This window comes from Rhea americana, unplaced genomic scaffold (assembly GCF_003343005.1).
Source record: "Rhea americana isolate MKP2758 unplaced genomic scaffold, rheAme1 scaffold_120, whole genome shotgun sequence".
Lineage (NCBI taxonomy): Eukaryota > Metazoa > Chordata > Aves > Rheiformes > Rheidae > Rhea > Rhea americana.
In genome coordinates, this window is record NW_028185262.1 from 1,300,415 (window position 1) to 1,319,384 (window position 18,970).

General features: G+C 46.5%; 1 protein-coding gene across 1 annotated transcript in view; it reads right to left on the reverse strand.

Moving 5' to 3' along the window:
• The window catches only part of CHST13 (carbohydrate sulfotransferase 13), a 37,436-nt gene extending 18,535 nt beyond the window's left edge, over positions 1-18,901 (reverse strand). The window contains exon 1 of the mRNA XM_085323773.1: positions 18,807-18,901. Within this exon, the coding sequence (XP_085179899.1) occupies positions 18,807-18,900 (94 nt within the window). The 5' untranslated portion in view covers position 18,901. The remainder of the gene's footprint in view (positions 1-18,806) is intronic.
• Between the last annotated feature and the right edge of the window lie 69 nt (positions 18,902-18,970).

An 18,970-nucleotide genomic window follows, 5' to 3' on the forward strand; every position in this document is an offset into this window, starting at 1 on the left:
GCTTGCCTGCTCTTCCATCAGCTGGTCAAATGGAGGCAATTTCCTTTCCCCTACAGCTACAAGCTTGTATAAAGCATTTTCGTAACTGTACCCACATTACACAGTGGGCTGGTTTTGTTGGGAAAACATGCATCTGTTTGCTTTGTGGCCGAGCTCATGCAAACGGCTGGTAGCCAGCAACAGATTATTGGGAGTTTTGGATCAGATGGTGTAAAATACCCTTGTTTAGAGGGCTTGCTGAACAAGGCAAATATAGGATCATGTCCAGAAACATCCCAATAATGGCAGTCTAAAGCCTAGACCTCCTTCCTCACTGAAGAGGAAGCTATGCAAACGTTCCAGTCAGTGGTTCATGTGTTCCTGATTTAAAGCTGTTTTGTTCAGCAGAAATTAAACCAACCGAGTGACTTGAACTTGGCTGGATCAGACAGAACCAAGTCTCAGCAGCGGAGAGATGCTTGCAAGCTTAGCTCAGGCTTTTTTTCCATTGCTACACATTTTCTGCCCCCCCCCCCCAGTCCTTTGGAAATAGCCAAACCAAATAATTAACCCCTCTCCTCTCACCTCCCAACACATGGAAACTGCAAGAGGGCTAAACAAAGATGTGCTGCAAGAAGGTTACTCACAAAGCTAAGGGAAAAAAAAAAACACAGATAAAAGCAACTTGGAAGAAGATACCTCTGAGGCAAACCTGCACAGGACAAGACAGAACGTGCACACAAGATTTACACAAGGAACAGCCCATGYACAAAACAATCCGCTGCAGCAGTGAAGGACAAATCTCCTCTCCCATCAGCTCAGACAGAGGAAGACTTATTTCTATATAGGAGAAGGTGGTTTTGCAGCACCAGAGGCACCAGCGTTGCCTGAAAGTGATTCTTTAGCCACCATCATAGAGTACCATTTCAGGATAAGGCGAGACAGGGGAGTAGGGGAGGGGTGAAGGCAGTGCAATGGCCCACCTTTTCTTCAGTACCTGGCTAAGACATACACCACCCTTCTGGTGCTGATGGAGGGCTCCTACCAGCCCCTATCATGCACATCCCCCTCCCCAGAACTCTTCCCTTCTCCTCAGATGACTCTCTTATTTTTTCAGTACGCCTCTTAATGCTAACTCTAGGCAGCCACAGATGGCTTTTGAAGGGTGACGGGGCTCCCCAAATGCCAGCACCTCATCTTCATCAACCATTTTCAACCCTGCATCTCTTCTGATGAATCATCCCAGTACCTCCTTCCCAATACGTTCTTTGGAAGAATTACCATGGGCAGTGATTTCTGAGGTGATGCCTCCGGCCTCTGAGAAAGCCTTGGAGGATGCCCGATTGTACAAACCTCCTAGAAAAGGGGGAAAGGAGTGTTGCAAGCTCCCTCCACAAAATGGAGAAACTCCACTGCTAATATCCCCAATCAGGACCTGGCATTTCCTCTGCCTTTCAGCCCTGTGACAGATGCCCACCAGGTACCGTGTGCCAGTTATGTGCTAGCTGGCACCCACATAGAGTGCTTTTCTGAGGGTTGATGCTGTCTCCCACTCCTGCTTGCCTGCTGCAAGCAGACAATGTGCTGGACACATCACAGGTGAAAGTCACCCCCTGCAAATTTTATAATACCTTTGCTGGCACCGCTTAGGCAGAAAAGGAATACTATAGACTTCCAATAATTTATGGGTTTTCCAAGCTCAAAGCTGGCCGCACATGAATACCTCCTCAGGCCCCAGCATAATGAAATCAGATATCTATCTGGAAAGAGGCACTGTGAAGACCGGGGAGCAAGGAGAGCCTGATGGTTAGTTTACAAATAGCTTTGCTCCCGCCCTCTGATAATGTAGTTAAGCATGTCCCAAATAGCAACAACCCCCTCGCAGCTTCTCCAGAGACCTAGGGCCTGAGTGGCACAACTGGATGTTAACGACAGCCTGGCTCCTCTGCACTAATGACTGTGGCCTGATAGCCAAGAGACTCATTGTAACAAGAGGCTGATGAGTCACTCGGGAATACATGGGATAATTTGACAGATGGCACCATGTTAAAAAGGAAAAAGCATTCATTCTTCTAGGGATGCACCCTGCTGGCKGGAAGGCAGTGGTCCATGGACAACAGAGGGAGGGGGGCCAGGATACATCCAGGCAATGTTAGTTCAGGACATGGATGAAGGTCCTAAGTGATTCTGTATGGAAAGGGGTTGACAAGAACAGCCATCCACAGGAGTAAGGAATCATCCTCTTCCTGTTCCAGTCAGCCAGGCAATGAGCCTCCAGAAGCAGCAGTGGTTATGGCAAACATCCGGATGTGAAAATACACGGCCTCAGGGAACCGAAGTGGGCCATGGAATACAGGCACACCTGCCTCCCTGATCCCTGAGGTCTGTACGCAGGCACCTGATGTCTGGGACTGTGAGCCTGGGGCTGCAAAGAAGTGCCTCTGGCATATTATGGAGGAAAATGGAGTGGCAACAGAGCTGCATCACCTTCCTGTTGGATGTGAGGGTATTTACACCTCTCACAAAGTGTAAATTATTCCCGTCACCACGGCCCTTGCATACACAGAAATCTGAGGGCAGAAGGCATACAGATAGCCCGAGAGCCCAGAGCGTATTAAATGTGTGCAATTTCCAGCCTGCTGGGGAAAGGGAGCCTGACACTCCCTTAGCATGGGGTTGCAATGCCACTTACTCATAACGTTGTCACCCTGCCCATGAACATTTCCATGCTGGATAGCTCAAGTCAGACACCATAAAACTGCAGACTGCAGATAAGGGCCATTCAGCCTTCAGTGCTAAGTGCCACCAGCACCAAGGGCCACCAGACTTCATGTTTCTCCATTTGGAGCTGTCTCAACATAAACAAACCATCTTTCATAGGAAAATGTCTCAGCCCAGTTTCCCTGGTGCTGTGGCAACCTTTGTGAAGAAGAGAACACCACCTTGCCAGGAAATGACTGCAGACGTCTTCTGAACAGCTGGTGAAACAGAAGCAGTAGCCTTACGGCTGACCTGACCTCCTATTGACTCCTTACTGCAGGAAATATAAACTCTTGCCTCAGTGACAAGAGTCTCCAGTTGCTAAGATGGAACTGAAATGAAAGCAATGGGAGTAGAAATAAAGATTCTATCCCAGGAAAGCAAACAGGGAGTCTTAACTCTAGCACTGCTTTGCAATGTCTGGAAGAGCACTGAAAGCAAGATCCTAACCAAGAATCACACCCAAACAGGGCATTCTGACAGACTGCACACCAGGCTGGAGTTGCAGTTCCTACAGAGATGTAAATTAAACCTATTTCATGCCTAATGTTATCATTCCCTTCTCCACTGAAAGTGTTCAATAGGTTCCTCTGCAATGGGCCGTTTCTTCATTCTGAGCTCTTGGGATCTGCTAGATAGCCCATTTACTCCAGACCGTGCCTGAGCTAGATAAATCACTGCTCTGCCTCAGCCTGCATGCCAGGATCTGTGCTTCCCATTCAACATTGCATGAGGCATGTGATGGGAAGGGGGCACAGGACCAGCATTCAGAGTTACTTGGATTTTTCTCCAAACCACTAGAAAAAGAACGTTCTCTGCTGAAGGAGCTCCAAAAAACATGAGAAACATTGCTGACAATATAATCTTCATTGCCCAATTCTATTATTCCTTTTACAGATTTAATAGGAACTAGAAGAAAAGGTGTTGACTTTTCACCATCCTAGGCATGCAAGTGATCCCAGTCACTGCAAAGTTCACATGACCCTGCGTACAAACCCTCACTGGGGCCCTTCTGAGAGGCAATTCCCAGCAGGCTGTTGTAGTACTTGGCATGTCAAAGGAGGCAATGAACTCATGTATGCATTTTGCTTATCATGCCTGCACAACAAATCCAGCCCAAAGAATTTCATATTTTCAGTGCAAACTCAGCAGTCAGTGGTTAACACTAGAGCTGGGACACTATTTAGCATTAATAAGTTTGCAGCCAACTCCTTCTTCCATATGCTACATACAATTACTCAGACTCCAGCCACAAAGGCGGCTGGGAGATTTAAGGGGACATCATCAGATGTATTTATTTTCTAAGCTGTTACAAAAAGAACATTAAACTTGTGATGTGAGATTGAGTTTAAACCTTCTTGCACTAGTACAGATTTCTAYGGCCTCCTTGTCCTTCATATGTCATACACATTGGGCAGCAGAAGAGTATTTTCTTTCTGGCTTTATTGCCTTATTTTCCYTCTTTTTCCTAACAGGAGACTGCCCAGAACCAACTCCTGAAAGCTCCAGTCTGTCTAGGCTTTAGCCGGATGACGCTATTTAAGGAATACTCACCATACCCATGTCGTCATAGGGACCAGCAATTACTCGTTCCAGAAATGACTGTGATTCACAAAAAGATGGTTGTTGAAGGTGCTTTACAACCACTTAAGAACCACACTACGTTCAGGATCCTGGGAGGTAAACTCAGCATTGGCATTAGGAAGAAGCTGTGCAAGGAAGTCCCTTAGTTTTTATAAAGCCTCATTAAAGCTCTTTGCTCTCTTGATTCCTGCTTTCTTGCACAGCTTTCTTTGCCTTTATGTTTCTGTAGGTAGTATTCCTTCATTTGTCTCAGATAGCACCTCTTGCACCATCATGGTGTTACTAGCTGTACCCAGACATTTGGGTTTAGTACAGTTGGCCTGTGGCTATGTGGTTGTCTCCTYTCCGGAGCTGGGGAAGGCTCAAAGTTGGTTTTTTCAAGGAAGGCTTTCTTGTTCCAATTTAGTCAACTTAAGTCAAGGATCAGCTAYCAGCTATCCTTTTCCATCAACTGAAGGAAAAGAGTGAGAGGTTTAGCTCACAATAAATCATGCAGAGAGGGAAAGAAATAATCCAGAAATAATTCAGCAGCTTCAAGCAATGTGCTAAATGCCACAGGGTCACCTCTAAGGGCCAGAGCAGGACCAAAAGCCAACAGTGGCTGGTTTAGACAGTGTTCAGTGGTTCTTTCTAAACCCATGAATCCCCTTGGTGGTGGCAGGTGGCTCTGGTTGCTTAGTACCAGCCTGAGGTAGATGTCAGGGAGATTTAACATATCTTAGGCATCTGGGACAGGAGGATGCATTCCACTAGGGCAATGGGCCTAGTTCTCTGCTGTGACAAGGAATGCGATCTATATCTTTACAGGAAAGAGAAAGCTAACAATATCCAGGAAGAATATGGCCTATGTGAGCAAATAAAGTATCTATGCATAAGCACTACAGAAATTCTTATTTTCAAATGGTTAATTCATCTTACAAGCCAAGCTAGAAGCTTTCCAAGAGCAATTTCTCTCCCCCATTATGCCTGTCATTCTCCTGGCCCCAATTGTCTGCTTGCGTGTGTGATGCTAGTCTAAACTGCCAGCATTTCCATTCCCTCTCAATAAAATCCCTTTCCAGTCCACTTCTCGGCAGGAATTGCAGCAGAAGGGCTTGCACTGGCAGTGCCAATGCATAGATCCATGCCTGGATACACAGGGGCTGATTTTCAGATGGTGAGGCTATAGTCCTACACCTGACCAGAGACATACTTCTCCTTTGAACATCCACACGCTCGGCCATGTTTGCACCCTTGAGTGCTCCTATCACTGCAGCAGGCATAGACAAGCTGTAGCTGCAGTAAAACTCCTGGACTCGGACAGCTGCATGGATTTGTTAAGCCAAGAGCACAGCTGCAAGTCTACCACCTCCTGTTCAGCTGCTGAGGCCAAGACAGTCCAAGGTGCTGGGAGGCCAGGTTGAACTTGCACAAAGCCTGTTTGCAGTCAGGTCTAGTTCAGGCAGATGTTGTTTGTGCCCTCTGCACACAAGCTACCTACACATGTACAAGAGAAAATCAAGTCTCCCTAACGTTATATGGCTCAAGTACTTGCCTGCTGAATGCATTTCAAGCCATCTTGTCATCTCTGTACATCTGGAACTGATGAATAAACCTCACCAYGCAATCTTGGAAACATTCACCAAATCCTTCTCAGTGTACCACCTTGTCTACAGTCATTCCCTCTCTGGCTTTGCTTCACTGCTCTTGCCCCTCTTCTCCTGTGGAGGCAGCTGAGAGTGTCTGTCCAATTAGTGACTTTCTAAATGATAGAGGGTCATTAACCAGTGAAATTCACTGCCACATGATACTAAGCAAAAGGCATGGATAAATTTTACAGGCATTTAGGAATGTGTTCATGAGCTTCATAAACTTACAGAGCAGGACTGCTGAGACTAACAGAGTGTGAATCTAGGGCAGGAACTAATTATGGCCTGCTAGAGGCTAAGAAGAAGTGTCTCCAGTGCATAACTGTTCATCAGAGAGCTCCTTGTCCCCATTTCTACCGCATCTACTAGCGGGCATGGTCTGAGACCACCACAGAGCCCTGTCTTTCCAGCCAGCATGTCTGATACAGGATACAAACATTTTTAGTGTCACTGCAGCACTGAGACACGGTAGATATAACACCGCTGGTAGCAACTTGTCTGACTGGCTTTTGTGTTTACTTCCGTGGTGCCAGACAAGTGCTGTGGATGTCTGGTTAGTAGCAGCTACTCTGAAGACACCCCTCTCTTTTCATGGGACAGGAGCAAGGTCTAGTGGATACCTCAGGAAAAAGGGAACCAAAACTCCATCAGAGTCAAGTCAGCCTTGTTTCAGTCTCACAAAGCCAGTGTCTGTGGATCCTATTAAGCTAAAGGGAAATGAACCTCTTCTTCAATAATGCCAGGAGTAATCTTGGAAGAGACCCAGCTGTGAATGTGCTACCACAGCACTTGTGCCATAGGAATGGCCCAGCTCTGCAGATGTTTGCAGGATTGAACTCAAGATCTTCCCACGCCACAGAGAAATATAACTGCAGATATGCTCCTTATGGTCAGATAAGGGGGGCGGCAGGGGGAAGAGCTGCATACTTTAGAGGGCGTCTCTGTAAGAAAAGGGAAAAGGAATTTCAAAGGAGCTTCTGACCTCCGATTAACTTATGCTAATTTTCCAGGTCCTTGACTTAAAGGAAGCTGTCTTGGAACAGGGGAGCTAGTCACAGAGAAATCCACAACCAGACCTTCCATACAAACATCACCTTTGAACCTAATGTCAATATTACCCTTCTTTCTGCAAGATCAATAATTCATCGCACAAAACTGCTAAGCAACATCTGGCCAGAGAGGAGGGTTGGATCATGTTTCATGATAGTGGTGAGCGTGTCTGCACAGACAGTAACACTCCTAGAGTCTGAGAGAGAACTGAGGGAATGCCTGCAAGGGAACATCATAAATCCCTCTGCTGCACCCTTTGCTTCCTCCCCAGGAGAAGAGCTGGGCAAGCAGCCAGGAGATGGAGGCCTATTAACCAGTGTCATTTACAAAAAGAATTAGCCTTGACCACTGTCRTGACAAGAGGCCAGGACTTGTGCCTCTGTGTCCCTCCATACCACATGACATAGGATGGGAGAGGTCCCATAGGTCATGAAATGCCCAGTACACTGCTGTGCGGATCCAAAATGATCAAATGAATATCTCTTCCATGCAAACACACCACAAGTACAATTGCAAGCACCTCCTAACCTGTGTGCCCAAGCTAGGGACTTGCTGATCTGCAACTTGAGCTACTGACAAGATGCTACCTCCAAAAGACACTTTCCAGTGATGAAGGTGCTTTAAACTCTGCTGAGAATCTGGAGAAAGCTTGGAGGAAGTCTTTGCAAATGAAGCCTAATCCTGAAAAAGCTAGGTCCTTATCAGCATTGGATGTTTCTTCTGCACAGCAGATCTCTGCAGCAGTTTGTTTAAAAGGCTATGCAAGAAATTCATCTGGGCAAGACAGAATGTGAAGCAGGCAACATGACTTTCAGTGTGTCCCAGATGCAGAAGCCGCTAAGCAATATGACATATTGCCAGAAGGGCTCAGTGATAGCAGTAAGGTAGAGCACTGCTAGGAACACGGAATGCATTTACCTTTCATTGCCCAGATGCATTAGGGACAATAACTGGTAAGGCTAGAGAAAGTCAGACGTGTTAACAGAGAAGGAGACAAACAGGGCCTGAAAGAGCCAGGCTGGACTGTCCACAGAAGGCTAGAAATGGCTATTGCTCAGAGAGCACAGTAGCAGGAGTAGGAAGCCCTCCCTACTATGGAGGGCTGAGCCAGAGACTTGACAGGACAGCATGTGCAAGAGGGATGGCAAAAGGAGGTAGACAGTGAATACACACACATTCACACCCTTGAAACCATGCCCTAGAACATCTTAAAAACCAAACAGCGGTTTTCTTCTCAGCACAGACTTGCTGGAGGATGTGGGTAATGCTTTCCTGTATGGGTAAATGGTGATGAGTTAYTCCAACTATCTCGCTGTGGCTGATAGATGCTGAACCCAACTGTGTCATAGTTGCGGCAGTAATAACCATCAGGGAAAAACCTGCTTTCTTCTCCCACAAAATATCTATTCCCAGCTGTTCCTAGACGTTCCCGTCAATCTGTGTGCCTGGAAATTTGCAACTGTTTTATGTAATCAAAGCTCATTCAAGTATTAAGAGCTCTGGGGCACTGTGGAGAAAACAAGTTTCCAGGCCAGCCAACCTGTTCCTTTGCCAGGCTGCAGGAATTCTGCACTGTTCAAGACTGGACACCTCCATGCCCTTAAGTTAAAGGAAGACCTCTGTTAACTCCACAAGAGTTCAGTCAAATGTGCTCAATGGAATCCCAGCAAGCAATAGAGATATGGATTTGCACTAGCTGAACAGATTTTGAATTCCTTCCCCTAGGCAAGGAAGATCTGGTCTACCTAGAAACAAAATTCCAACTCCAGTAGATCCTTGTCTCCAAAAGGTCTGAGCTGGAAAGTGTTACAAGTCAGGGATCTTCAGAAAGTGTATTCACCCCAGTCACCACAGTAGGTCGGTAAGACCTGCTGCAAAGGGCCTGGGAAAAATTAAACCTGCTTGATAGTCACTGTTCAACAGAAATGCTGCTGGAGAGCTCAATTTCACTCACAGTACTCTGTCTGCTGACAAGCCAGTCTAAAGACATCCCCAAAATCACAGGTCCTGCCAGGCTGCATGGGTCAGGCAGAACCTGTTTTAGATGAAGCACCAGTTTTAAGATGAAAATCTCTAAAGGAGCTGCTGGGATTTAGATCCTAAGCAATGCTCCAGCACAGCCTTTCACCAWCTTTTCATACTGAAATGCCATTTTTTAGGCAGCTGCACAGGGCCAGTCACAGTGATGCCTAGAGCTGACACTGAGACATATTTGCCAAATGCAGGGGAGCATGTGTGCATGAGGGAGTGTGATGTATTTGGTTTTTGCAATCACTGTCCTGTCTGCTGGCTCAGGCTGCAGGTTGAATAACATTGCATAAAGGCACACTTCAGAGCAATGCTGAGCTCTTTCAGATTCTGCCCAATGAAAGAGCAGCAGAAATTTTGAGGCTGTTAAATGGTGGGGTGACTGGCAAGAGTATTACCTACTGTAGGTTTGTCTGGCTATGAGGTCTCTCCCTGGCTTGCTCTCCCACACGCAGAAGCCAACAGGCACTACTCCAACCCATGCAGCAGTGGCAGACAAGAASAACTGTGTTGCCTCCTGCAAAGTCTGCATCTGTCCCATGCCTAGCTTGTGCAGCTGTAGCCCATTTGTTGACCAGATGCCTCACTGAGTTTTCAGACAGCATGACACTTAAGGAAGCATTAAGCATCAGGGAACATCAGGTATTATTCTGCATAAGATCCAAGTCATACAAAGCCGCTTCTCATGCCGTGTGTTTTGGCTCCACTTCCCTCCTCCTGTACTCTTACATCATGCCTGATGCTTCCCCTAGAGCATCAGACTCTCCTTCCAACACTGTAAGTGCAGCACCAGCTTTGCTCCCTTACTCTTTAAAACTCTAAGAGAAGCAAAACCAAACCATGTGCTCCAGTGTTACCTCCTATGCTGGCAAATCTGTGCAGAATGTGCAGAAAGATGAATTTATCTGAGCAGTGACCATCCAGTTCCTGAGAATACAGAGCAACTCTTTCTTTCCACTTCTGCCCATGTTGGGCTTTGACTTAGAGATTTTGGCTTCCCAGTGAATGCCACATGCCCACAACTGGGAAAAAGAGAACAGAATGAGCCCAGGCAGGCTGCAGAGGGGATGCAAGGGAAGGCAGTTCAATCCCTGCTTATTAGAGCTCTACGAATCGTTTCCCTACTGGAATTACAGGGGGTGTAAATTTGCAGCAGAGAAAAAGATAGGCAAGCCACAGCAAACTTCCACAGAAGCAACACGGCAAAGATCTTAGTATCTGGAGCTAGAGACTGGCGTTGTGGAAGTGGGACATCTGCTTAAGGCAGCAGCACCATGTGTTGGGTGCACTTASCAATCTCTTCTTCGAGACAGCCCTACTGCATGGATTTTACTATCAGGGACAGTTGTGTCTGAAGAAGGGAAAAATTAAAAGAATCATGAAGGACAGAGGGCAATTGCAATGGACTTGTAACTGAACATAAGCCATGCCCAAAGGCACTGATCCAGGCAGGGGACAGACAGAAGGCATCCTGATGCAAGCTCTACAGGTACATGTACAAGACAGAGCAGACTGGCCTGAACTGGACAGCAGAGGCTGGCCATATGAGGTTCAACACTCCACCGAAACCAGGCTTCCTTGTCATCTATGAATGCTCCAGCTCAGGATAGGTCCATTTGTACGAGTTCTCAGCAGCAGTGCAAGCCCTGCACTGAAAGCAGGACTGAGGCATGGTGATGTTTGCATTGGGCCTTTCAGGCTACCAGAGCTTCTCTGTGAGATGGTCTCTTCCTCTTAGACTGCTAATAGTCTTTAAATGCCTTTTAACAAGAAAAAGTTTGGGGCATTTTCCCAGCTGTGTTTCAAAATCTCGATACAAAAAGTAAAAGCCTTGGTTGAAACAGCCTGGCTTGGCCCCACAGAGGTATTTGGATAGTTAAGCTCTTCTTTAGGTACTCAGCTCTGAGGAGCAATAATGGGAGTTAAGCACCTAATGCCTTTATAGTTTCTTGGCTTCTGATAGAAAGTCTGGAGAAAGACAGCTGTGTTTGCCCTGGGGTTAAAATGGAGGGTTTGTGATGCTCTTCATTTGGATGCTGACAGGAGGCAGCAACCAAGGAAGAAAATCCAGGACATAATAAACACCAGCACCTCCAGTGTCTGCCCGTTCTAGGAGAGGGGCTGCCAGGTGCTGACTGGCAGAAGACTGTTTTAGCAACTGTCTCTTTTCAGCATCAGTTTCAGGTCCATCAGCCACTGAGTTGAATGTTCAGTTTCTAGCCTCAAACCTGACTAATAGTAGCCAGAACGTCCTGCCTGAAGGACCAGAAGATGCTTTAATACAGGTCTTCATTGCAGGATAAATTGAAGTGTTTGGTTCTTATCAAGGAAACAACAGAAGAGGTTGAGCCTCCTCCATTACCCACATGCGTGAAAACATTGCATTTTGATGGGTCTTCACTTAAACCGGTTTCATGAATGTGTCAACCTTTTGTAGGAAAAACAGAGGTTCTCTCTGTAGAAAGCCCAAAATGTTTGGGTGTAAAATTTTGTTTCCTTTGCTTTCTTCATGAAAATAACAGCTTCCCCGTTCCAACTTTTTCCACTAAATGGAGCTTCCCAGTTTGTAACTGTCTCTGCTCAGAAACCAGTGGATGACAAACAAGTCAAGGCTCACACATTGAGAGATACGCATCATATCCTTCCTGTCTGGGACTGGCTGAGGCTAGGCGAGATGGAGAGGGGCAGGACTCTCCTCTTCCAGGAGAAGGGGGCCAGGCTGTGCCCCTGGGCTGCAGCTGCTCCATCGGCCACTTATGTTCTTAGTGCCCTGCTGGTGCTGTCTTACCTCCTGGAGAAAAGAAGTCATACCTCTTTTGCCCATGGCTATTCAAAATACATTAGTCAAGGAAGGGGAAGGCCAATGGTATAAACTCCTTCTGATTTCATTTGGACTTTGGATGTCCAGTGATAGCATGATTCTAGCCCTCCCCTTAATCTTTCCCATTTAGAGTTACCCCCTTAAATTCTGCTAGTGAAAGTGAAGACAAAGCTGAAAGCCCTGGCATAACATGCTTCCACAGAAAAACAGTCATGCTGTCATGCTGGAAGGATGCAGCACCAGAAGAGGCTGGATCCATCTGACAGAACGACCGAGATGCATCTTTCTCCTGCAGGCACAGAGTTAATTCCTAGGCACACTAAGCCCTGCTCCTTCCCCCCTCCTCCCAAACCTCTTGCACATATCAGAGATTCACAGGAAACTGTACAAAGCCAAGAAGGACTAAAAAGCATTCCTCATGAAAGCCCTGGCCCTCCAGAGCGGATGGACTTCATTACTGCCTCACATTTCACCACTGGACTGGGCAGATTACTCTGCCACAACAGGTCATGGCTACAGCATTTAAACATGGCAGATCCAAGGGCTTTCCAGCCTGCATTGCCCAATGCCTCTGCTGACAAACATCTCTGTACTTTGAGCACTGCATTTGTGTGCTTGCTCCTGCAAGGTTAGTGACTGCCTCTTGGAGTTCATATTCCTGAGAAGCGGAACCTGAGCTGGACAAAATTGCCCCGCGACAAAAGCAARCTAAACAAAATGAAACCAAACCCCAAGACAACCTTAGAGGGCCTCTTTGATTTCACATCCTTGGCTGTGCTCACAGTTTGCTAGAGTGAAGGCAGCTTAGCTGTCGTTATCTGGAAAGCTGAAGACATGTATCAGCCAGCTGCAAGCATGACCCAGTCKCAGAAAGCCTTTGCTGGCAGAGCCGTGTTTGAGTCCCAAGGGGTGTACTATGCACGAGAAGTGCAAGCTGTGCAACACGCATCCTCCCGGCTGCCTTGGACGTTGCTTGCTCTCTCTTGCCAGCAGGCAGCCATCAGCAAAGAAAGGTCAATGCCCTAGTCCCTCCGATATCATCATGCTGCTGCTCTTGCCACTTGCTCACAGAAACCGTGGCGTAATATTTCCTATGGGGAAAGGATTCCCTCTCCCTGGACGACAGCTGGGGAAATCCCATGCCTGCTGAGTTAGTGGGGAGCCTTCTATTGACTTTGGTGGTGCCTGCATTTCAGCCTGAAAATACCTTCAAAAACTGGGGAGAAACTGTGATCTAAAATAGGCTCTTTCCTCCAGTCTAAGAAAATCCCTAGTTTGAAAATGTTCAGACAGCTACTAGTATCTATGTATGTAGATACTAGCCCATTCAGGCTAGGTCTAGTTGTGTTTGTGGGTTTGGGGACTACTGCTCTGTGGGACCTCAGTCAAATTACTTATAATCTCTGTGCCCTGAAGGGACAAAGCTTTAGGAATACTGATCAAGCTGACCGCAACAGTTTGCAAAAGCAATCAGTGATTTTGTATGCTCAGAAAACTTGAAAGGCCAGTTTGTAAAGATCAGCAGGCTCAACTTTTAGAAGCAGGGATCAGTGAGTATTAAAATTACATACCTTTTAAGGCACCTTAAGTTGATGACTGTAAAAAAGCAATATAACAAAATTCAACAGTCACCTCAGAAAAGCCTGGCTGAGCTGACGTAACTGAAGCTGTTCACTTCTTGTTGGGTGGGTGATCCCTGGGCTGCTAGCCCCAGTTTCAGGTGGAGGTGAAAATCCTCAAGTTTCCACACTTCAAAATGCTCCTGAATTCTGAGTTATCTGATGCCCCACTGCTAACGTCCCTGGTCTGTACAGCATTATCCTGTAAGTATGGGCATGTGGGCACTACCTGTGGGTTGCTCTTGCCACATGCTTCATCACTGGTTTGTCAGGAGGTTGTAACTGCAACCTATGATGTCCAGTTGGTGTACCTTAGCCACAAGATTGAGCTCCTTCCYTAGGAACGCAAGAGCTTCTCCAGCCTGCTGCCTGGTGAGAGACATTTGGGAGGGCAACAGAAACCATCCCAAGGCTGGCAGGGTGTAGTGGCAATGGGGATCTCTCCTACCCACCATGGCACATCAGAAGGCCACCCTAGAACAGTACCAGAACGACAAGGCAGAGTTTCCTATTTGTGATATCTGCTGCATACCAGTGGTGTGGCCTCTGGCACTGCTACATGTTGTCCTCTTCCTGTAACCCCCAATCCTCATGTCTCAAACTGGAGAAGCAATATCTCTGCTCCAGCAAGAGCTGGAGGGGGCTTTGCTCTGTCAGAGATCAAACTGGTTGATGTGGGAGAGGATTAGGACAGAGGGGCTTTGCTGCCTTCTCCATTTGAAAATCTGTCTGGTTCCTTCTCTAAAGGCTGGAGCAGTACCGCAACCTTGGCACTGTTATGATCGTATTTCTGGTATCTGTTGTTGTGAAGGAGTCAGATCGAAGGCAGGGTACATCTAACCTGCAAGGCCCCCTGAAGTCCAATGACTCATGCAGATGTAAAAGAACATGAGAAGTCCAGAAGCCAGCAATAAGCAAGTGCTTAAGAAGTAACATCTGGACATGGAAGTCAAACAGAATCAGAGCAGAAATAAAGCAACATGTTGACCTTGAGTTTTTTGCTCCCTTCTTATTGTAGAAAGTGATTCACCATTGGAACAAGCTAGAAACAACAGGAAGTGGAGCACTGCCCATCCCTCAGGCTGCCTCTGTGCAAGATCTGCTTTTGTCCCCCACCACAGTTACTTCTTTCAGGCACAGGTCATTGGATTTGATACGGGAAGGACTGGGTGAGAACGCAATAGCCTACACAGGGATCTCTTGAGGTCAGACTAAAAGATCTTACTGTCCTTCCTTGCTTCAAGCACCCAAAGGTGCCTCCTCCTCCAAACACTTCTGGGATCACCCGCTGGACTGCAAAGGGACTTCTTGAGCAATGTGAGTCAGACCCTTGAAAAGGCAAAAATTATGTAAAAGGCTTCCTACAGCATGCAATCGCCTTTAATTAGGAAATACACTCTTTTCAGATGGCGGAGCTGTTTATTAACCACTTAGCAGACTGCAAGTTCACGCACATGTCCCTCTGACCCCTGCTAGCAGCCTGAAAAATGCCAGCTCTCTGGAAGTCAGTACAATTTGCCTACTCAAGTCTCCCTTGAAAGACTGACTACAGGGGTGGCCCCACAGCRTGTTTAGCTGAGGTGGGCAGACACTGGGGATGCAGAGAAACACAGCGTCTTACCATCTTCTGCTCACCTCATCTTTGCCTTCTTTAAATACCCTCCCTTCTCTCTACTCCACATCCATGCTAGCATAGCCATCCTCAATTTTCCTGGTGTTGCTAAAATCCACATAGTTCCCCTGAGAGCAGCAATAACCAAACCTTTCATGCAGACAAGGGCCAGCAGCCTCCAACATTTACTGTTGTGCCAGTCTAGACATACTATGATTGGAGTTAAATGAAACAATGATCAGAGATCCCCACTGCTTATTCCTCCCTTCTCTATACAGAACATGTACAGTGTGCAAAAGTCAGCATAGCCACTGCTAACAACACACAGCCCCCAGAAGAGGTAGCAGGGAAAAGTCAGCTCAGAAGATGGATGACTGATGCTAAGGCCAGGCTGGATCTCCTGGACTGTTGTGGGCTGATGCCGGTGCGGCCAAGTCTCTGACGGAGTGAGTCCGTTGAGGGAACATGTAACTACTGGCATGAAGCTGAGGTCTCTTAAGGTTTGACAAGGAGCTGAGCACATCCGCTTACAAGTCCAGATGCAGGAGGGTGGTGATACTCAAAGATCACTGTGCCAGTCAGATTTATTCACCATGTCAGTGTAAGCTCTACCTGACAACATGTTTGGCACCAGTTCAATGCAGGTACCTTGCCTTCGGCCATGTGTCTGAGAGTCTGGAGTAAGACAGCTGAAGGCTGATGGGACAGATAGGTCACCACAGACCAAAGTAAACAGGGAACAGTCCATGTGCTGAAGCTGCATGCATAGCCAGGGGAGAACGGGCTGCACTGTGTAGGTTAACGTGGAGCACAGCCCCTGGTAAAGCCAGACCTGACAAGGAAAGCTAAAGTAAAGTAACCAAGGGTATGAAGTCAGTGCACGCTTAAGTATACAAATCTACATGTGGCTGCTTTYCCTAAAAGAAGCAATGAGATTTGTCTCATCTTTCCTGATCCACCCAGGCCCATTTCTGTCTCTGGTAGGTACAGTGGGGGATTCTGCCCTGGACTTCAATACAAACAAATTCAGCCCGGCACCAACTAAGTTGGCAGCTATTTAGGAACTGAGTTATTCCAGCACATGCCGCCATGTGGGTGTTCCTATCGCAGAAGAAGAAAGCCTTATTTCGATATAGCCATTGAGTTCGATGCAGTCCGCTCCATGCACAGAACTGTATTGATGCAGTTAATAGTGGAYGCTGCAAATGAAGGAGTTAATTTCTGCTCCTGTGCCCAGTTAGATGAACCCTTAGTGGTTTTCTAATTAAAATGCATTCATTTATACTRTCTTTCCTCCCACACTGTATGCACTGATTCCTGGACAGGACGTCTGACTCGCCAGTAAGTTACATGTAACTGGATGAAGGGTGGCCCAGGAAAGGCAACCTGCAGAATCTTGCAGAAGAGAGAAAAAGGACCTGACTGCTCCAGAGGGTACTTGTAGCACTGCTGCTTTTCCTAGCATTTTTTTCATTAGTATATAAAAACCAAATGACACCAGACAAGTAGAATTCCCAATAACCTCAAGGCAGACATCACTTTAAAGATGACACTTCTGTCTTCAAATTGTTTGCCTAGTATTTTAACTAGTAACTTCTAAAATTCAAGTAATTGGTCTTGGTTTGCTTTCCCTTGAGCTAAAGGAAAAAAGAAGCAGTTTTTAGCTTGCTTCTTTTCTGTATTTGATAATGATCTTTGCAAAGTGCCTTTCTTTTGCTATTGTGAATATTTCACTGAACTAGAGGAGAGAAAATACTGCAAATCAAAAAATACCATAGGAAAGAAATGACATAAATATGGAAGCTGAATACAGGGAGGCAACTATGTATAGAAAGCAGCCAGAGTTTAGACAACATTAATATCACTTTAATCCACTTCTTTTGTCAATCATAAAGAAAAAACCTGCAGTTACTGTTCATCATTCTCATCAATGGGCTTTCACTGAGATTAGGAGGCTGCACTAGTTTACACCAGTTTAGGATCTGTACTCCAGACCTACGACCACCTACAGAATCTTTCAAAAATGACATGTGTCCCACATTAAAGGAATAGATTTGCAAACTGCTAAAGGTTTTGCATTTCCAAAAAACTCACCTGATCAGCCTGTGACCAGCACCTCTCTTGGTAGAGTTCCAGATCCGAAAACCTCCTCAAGCCATCGTGAGATACCATCACGGTTACTGTCACCTGGTTTGCCCTGACCTGATAAGAACTCTACGTGGAACAATGCTGAGATCACACACAGGATTAAACTCAAGTAAGCACAGAAATGTCTGCTGACTCAGACTCACAGAAGTCTTCTTTTAAAAACCAGGAAGCCCTGAAATGAGCTGGATTTTCCAGTCAAATACTAGAAAGTGAACCCAATGTAAAATGCAGTCCTCTCTCTGTTAGGATCCATGGATATTCAAGCGGATTCAGTGCAGTGCTTTTTACTGAATGTTCCCAACACTAAAATTATTTGTGTGAGAAAGTTCTTAAAGAATAAAATACTGATTGCAGTCCTCTGGGATTACTGAATGCATTTGATAAACTTCACATGCTATTCTACCAGTAACAAACACTCACGCAAAYGTAATTCCTTTCCAGTTTTAGATTATTCAGACAACAAGTTAAGCCTTTTTTAGTTTCAGGAAAAAAACATTAAAGTGATAGAACAGCCCTTATAACAGAGAAAATTCCATTTCTTTTAGTCCATGCTGATAAAATTCCACTAACATTTCAGTCAAATCAGTCTTGAATTTTAAGGTCCAATTTTAAAGGTCCCATTGATGGATTGCTGCTGTAATCAGAACCCATTAGTACACTGTTAAAACTACAGGAATTACTCAATAACATCTCTTAGAAAATAGGCACTAATTTACAGAGAAGAGCAGAAATCAGGCAAGAAAATAAATAAGCCTTCCAGWACAAAACAGTTTATATTTTAATTCTATTATTACTAAATTGTTCTCAGTGTGGAAAATATTTCTAAGAGAAGACATTAAAGATATCCCTTGAGCAATTCAGCCAGATTCCTCAGGACTTTTAGTGACTGTGGGTGTGAAATAGGCACTTCTTGCAGAACAGAGCAACTCTTCTGTCTTTCCTAGCCACAGCWCAGCCTCAGAAAGATTTCACTGAAGTTCTGTGTGCCTGTTTTACATAGTTTCACTCCTTGATTTCGCTGAAAGGACACTCCTGAAAGGGACAGGTCAGCCAAAATAAGTTTGCTCTAAAATAAAGCATGGATTTTATTGCAAAACACGGGCATTGTTACGATAAGCTAATCACACATCACCCTCAATCACAAAAGTGAAGTTAAATAGTCTCAGCTAAGAAATACATAACCTCTAAGCAAGTATGCCAGTTCACCCTAACTTTCAGCAGATCAGTGCTGGCTTGCAGCTTGGCCCCTCTGGACAGGAGTGGCTCGCAGTGACACCGAAGTGATTTGAACTAGCAAGGGACTGATCCTGAAACCCAGACCKGAACACGTTTCATGGCTCTGCACGCCCGGACGCTGCTCCCAGGATCCATCCAACGGAGCTGCCGGATGGGGGACCCCAAGGGAGGTGGATGAGGCCCTTCTTCGGGATGAGAAGGGGCATCCTGAAAGTGCAGAGCCCCTCGCCAAAGCAGGGCGGCAACTTGCGCGAATGCCCCGGCAAAGCGAACTCAAACACGCACGCACACACCAAGCAGTCAGGGCGCGGAGGGACCCCCGGGGGGGACGTGTAACCCACCTGGGTTGAGGCTGCTCTGGAAGTAGAAAACGACCAGGAGGAAAGAGCCGAGGCCGGCGGCCAGCGCCACCCGCGGCGCCCTGCTCCGCCGCATCCTCCGCCGCGGCTCCGCGCAGCGCAGCGCAGCGCGCCCGCGGCCAGGGCCCGCCGAGCGGCTCGCGCTC